We start from the raw sequence: 4,629 nt of genomic DNA on the forward strand, positions 1-4,629 counted from the left end.
CTCTCTCTTACACTTACATACACACACACACACACACACACACACACACACACACACACACACACAGAGAGAGACAGAGAGAAGTTTTTGGTGTATTTTAACACGAAAGCATTACTTTTCTCAAGACGATAATAATTTCTATGTTTTAAAATAGAAAATAAAGAAAAAAATCTGTCCTGTTGATGAAAACTGATCACTGCTAATACCTTTTCAGAATTTTCCAGAGCATTCCATCACACCTAATTTCAGCCGGGCAGTGGTGGCGCACACCTTTAATCCCAGCACTAGAGAGGTACAGGCAGGCAGGTCTCTGTGAGTTCAAGGCCAGCCTGGTCTACAAGGGCTAGGTCCAGGACAGGCACCAAAGCTACAGAGAAACCCTATCTCGATAAAACAAAAAAACACAAACAAAACAAAACAACCACAATAAATATGTAATTTCAACAGATCACAGTTTTCTAAACTACTTTTTAAAATACCTTAGGAGACTGGAGAGAGAAGGCTCAATGGTTGGGAATACTTACTGCCCTTGCAAAGGGCCTGGGCTTAGTTTCCAGCACCCATACAGTGACTCACAATCGTCTGTAACTCCAGGTCCAGAGGACCTGACACTCTCTCCTGATTCCCCAGGCATCAGGCAGCATGTAGTGCATATACATACAACCAGGCAAAACATTCACTTGACAACAGATAGAATAAAAAAAAAAAACATCTTAATGTAACACCAAAAGTTGTTCATCTCTTAAATCAGTATATACTTTATTTACACCAGAGGATTTCAAACCATTCTGAAGTTTGGGCTCGTGAACCACCCGAGGGAGCTAGAGCAGAAGCTGACAGTTCTGTTCTAAATATTTGCTTTACACATTTGACACCAGTGTTTAAGATTATTATTTTTTTTTTGAGGGGAGAAAATTCTACTGCTCAACTACTAGAAAAGAAGAGATTTCTTGTGAGGATATAATGTTATCACTGTATTTCCCATTTTAAACTTGGGACAGGGTCCTGCTGTGTAGACCAGTTTATAACTTAAACTCAAGGAGAGCCACCTGCCCTAGTCTCTGAGTGCTAGGATTATATGTGTGTAACCAAGCCTGGCTTATTTTCTATTTTCAGGACTTCTTTGTCCTTTGAGTGTGTGTATGTGTGTGTGTGAGCAAAGCCCCAGTAATACAAGTCATCATTCATTTTTTTCCATTTAATAATACCTCAGAATTATTTTAATATGCATTTCTTGGATTACTGAGGTATGCAAGGTTTTACATATTTGGTGGCCATCTGTGTTTTGTGACAGTTTTTCTCTGGGGTCGAAGAATTTTCCAAGAATGACTTGAAAATCTGCCCTATGCTTTATTCATATGCGCAGTTCCTTGAAGCTCTGCTGTAAATATCCATTGCTCACAGAACACCATGCCCTTGTCTCCACTGTTCATGATGACCTCAGACCTTCCTTCATGAGAACACAGCTCCCTCATCTCTTCCTATCACTGTATCACGAACATATCCCTATCTACAGCTATCTTAATGTTTCTTTCTGGCTCAGATAGAAAGGGTTTTTTATCTTCAACTGGACTCTTTCATTTAAGTACCTGATTCCATCTCTCCTTGTCTCCTCTGAACAGGGGAAGAGATTACAAAATGCTATGGTGCTGACTTTATACATGGATGATGTGGACATGAGCCAAAATGTGAGTCAGTCACTAAAGGCCAGGAAAAAAACAAAAAAGGAAACAAATTATTTAGAACTGTCAGAAGGAAACAGCCCTTCAAGCAGTCAATTTTTGATCAAAAAGACTAAACAGGGGCTGAGATGTCTCAGAGGGTAAAGTGCTTGCTGTGCAAATATAAGAATCTGAGTTCAGATCCTCATCATCCTAGCAAAAGCTGGGCATGGTGGGATGGAGGATGCTGGGACTGACCATCAAATACTGACTTGAAAACAAAGGTGGAGAGCTTTAGAGAAGACCCTAACCCAGAGATTCTCAACCTTCCTAAGGCTGCAAACCTTCAATACAGCTCCTCATGCTGTGGTGACCTCCAGCCATAAAATTATTTTCCTTGCTACTTCATAACTGTAATTTTGCTGCTGTTAGCCTTCACACAGGCATGAACACACATGATTGCACTCCACATTCCCAAATGAAAATAGTTTCTATCTTCCACAAATCCAGTAGCTTTGCGTTGGTTCAATCATTTAAATTTGTGGTAGTTTGTTATAGCCAAAATTGGCCATCAAAAGGACACAATGGTTGTGCATTAAAGGGAAATCTAGGTAGTTACAGAGTGAGGATAGGTGTTTAGGAAGAATTATCAAAGATAATAGTCCCAGGACTGACTGAGGAAGTGAGGTTGTATCAGGGACGGTCCAAATGGAAGAGCAATCATCTACAGGGTACACACCGAGGACAGAAATATTTCAGTGAGGCAAAAACAAGTCTAGAAGAGTAAATTTTGTATAGCAGGTACAGTTCTAGTTCGTATAGTAGGATATAGTTTCAGTGTATTCCATAACTTATGAAGGTCTTTGTTTTACTCACAAGCATATTGAGGTCAGGAGTAGCTTTTTGGGGGTCACAGAGCTAACATATAGTAACCCGCAAAGAAAGAGTGAAGTAACCTAACAGTCTCTAATGCCCACCAACTACTCCTCTCCACATTGTGAAAAGAACCTTAAGTACATAAGCAAGACAGTATGAATGGACAACCATCCTGGGGGCTAGGACCAGCAGAGCTTGGGATGTCTTGTCCGAGACAATGACGGTGGTAATCCTGACAGTCTCTGGGTTTCTTTGTTATTATCAAAGTTGGGTTGTTATCCAAGGTATGCATTCTTCCTAGACTACTCAAAATAAATCGTTCCGAACTACATAACCACATTTAATATAATCCGAAGTCTTCTTTTTTAAATTTCGGAAGCGGAGTTAAAGGCTGGGCCTCACTCGGACTTATCTGTAAAATACCTAGCTTTGAAGTTGTTCCAAACCTGATGGAACTTAGAAACTCCTTTCGCAGAGGTTTCTACCCGGCGTAACCCCGCCCCGACCGGGACACCTCGGCCCGCCCACCCACTTCCTCCCTCCCTCTCCCGCCTAGGCCGCCCCACCCGGTCTCTCCGGGCTCCGTCTTCCCCGGGCTCTCCCGCTCCGCGCAACATGGCCGCTGCGGTACGGCAGGAGCCGTGGAACCGCGTGAGGATCCCGCAGGCGGGGAACAGCAGCACACTGACGGTGCCGGACCCCAGCGCCACCCTAGGTGAGTGAGACACGCATGGAAGTTCCGCACGTCTGCCGGAGCCTGCGGGCCGCTCACGCGGGCTGGGGTGGGACTTCCTGAGCGCGGGGCACGCCGGGAAGGGGCGCACAGGGCGGAAGGTCCGGGCTGCTCGTGTGGCGTCAGGGTTATTCGGGCCTGTGGCTCCGGGACTGGGAGCTTCTGGTCTCCTGCGGGCCATAGCTGGGACCTGGGACGTGAAAGCAAGGCTGGCCCTGGTTATCGCCTGCAGCTCCTAATCCTCACACGCTGCCTGGGGTCCAGTGCTGTCCCCAAGCACCCTGGCTGCGGACCTCGCTCTTGTCTCTAAAATGGAGCTCGTTTTCCCCATGCCGGGCGAGAGAGTTCCTCGGGTTCCTCGGTTCTTCTCGAGGAAAGCAATTTCAGTTCCGAGACACTTTTAGCGATTTTTTTTTTTAACAAAACAAGAACTCTCAAAGATAATGGTGGAAGCTCAGTGGGGTCTGTGTTGTGAGTTTTAATTAAGTTTGTATTAATATGACGTGGAAGGGTACTTATTTGTGGAATCGGGTGATGTTATTTACCCTGTCCCAAATCGTGGATGGTTCGCTTTTAGGACATCGCAGGATTTTTTTTTTTTTTAATAGAAAAGTCTACTGGGTGTGCGGGACGAAAAGATGGTTCCATGCTTATCCATCCCTGGGATTCACGTGGTAGAAGGCGAGAACCAACTTCCGCAAGTAGTACGTTCTCTGATCTACCACTGGACTCAGTGCTGTGTGTGGTACTCCCTCCCACCCAATAAAGAAATGTAATAAGATGTTAAGACAATGCAAATATAATGAGGTGGTGCGCGTCTTAGTGTGAGAACAGTCTACCTACAGCCCGAAGGATGTTTAACTGGTTCAGACCCGGAGACATAGCTACCAAGATATGCTATAGTTTTCTTGGTTACCTCATAGCTAACTTTTTTTTTTTTTTGAAGCTGTTAACAGACCTGTTACTGTCAGCTAAGAAATTCGTTATTTCTAGAACTGAGGTTTTAGACCACTCTAAGATGGGAATAAAAATAGTACCAGCTTCTTGGAACTGTTTGGAAAATGAAAGAGTAGATACCATGAAGCATTTGTAACACGGCCTGGGTTGACAGTCAAATGTCTTTAATATTAAATAGACACATTTGGTCATAATTATTAAGTACGACTATCAAGTCGTCACACCTTTCTTCCCATCTGTCTTTCTTATGCAGCTTAAAGTTCTAATTCCTCCCTAGCCACGTCTCTAAAAAACAATGCTATGGTAAATTCACCAACTCCTCCTTACCCAGGTAGCTAATATAAATTCTTCAGATAGTTGGGAGGAACCGACAAGATTCTTCCACTTAAGAATCTTTGTGAG

At 43.8% G+C, this 4,629-nt stretch overlaps 1 protein-coding gene across 2 annotated transcripts in view; it reads left to right on the plus strand.

Annotated features, from left to right (window-relative positions):
* Nucleotides 1–3,108: 3,108 nt before the first annotated feature.
* Nepro (nucleolus and neural progenitor protein) overlaps nucleotides 3,109–4,629 on the plus strand; it is a 13,777-nt gene continuing 12,256 nt past the window's right edge. The window contains exon 1 of one of the 2 annotated variants that reach the window (XM_005345019.3): nucleotides 3,109–3,252. In XM_005345019.3, coding sequence (XP_005345076.1) covers nucleotides 3,153–3,252 — 100 coding nt within the window. In that variant the 5' untranslated portion in view covers nucleotides 3,109–3,152. Of the gene's footprint in view, nucleotides 3,253–3,460; nucleotides 3,782–4,629 lie in introns of those variants that run through there. The other variant, XM_026786063.1, reaches the window with a different exon arrangement.

The sequence above is a fragment of the Microtus ochrogaster genome, chromosome 2 (genome assembly GCF_000317375.1).
Source record: "Microtus ochrogaster isolate Prairie Vole_2 chromosome 2, MicOch1.0, whole genome shotgun sequence".
Classification (NCBI taxonomy): Eukaryota; Metazoa; Chordata; class Mammalia; order Rodentia; family Cricetidae; genus Microtus; species Microtus ochrogaster.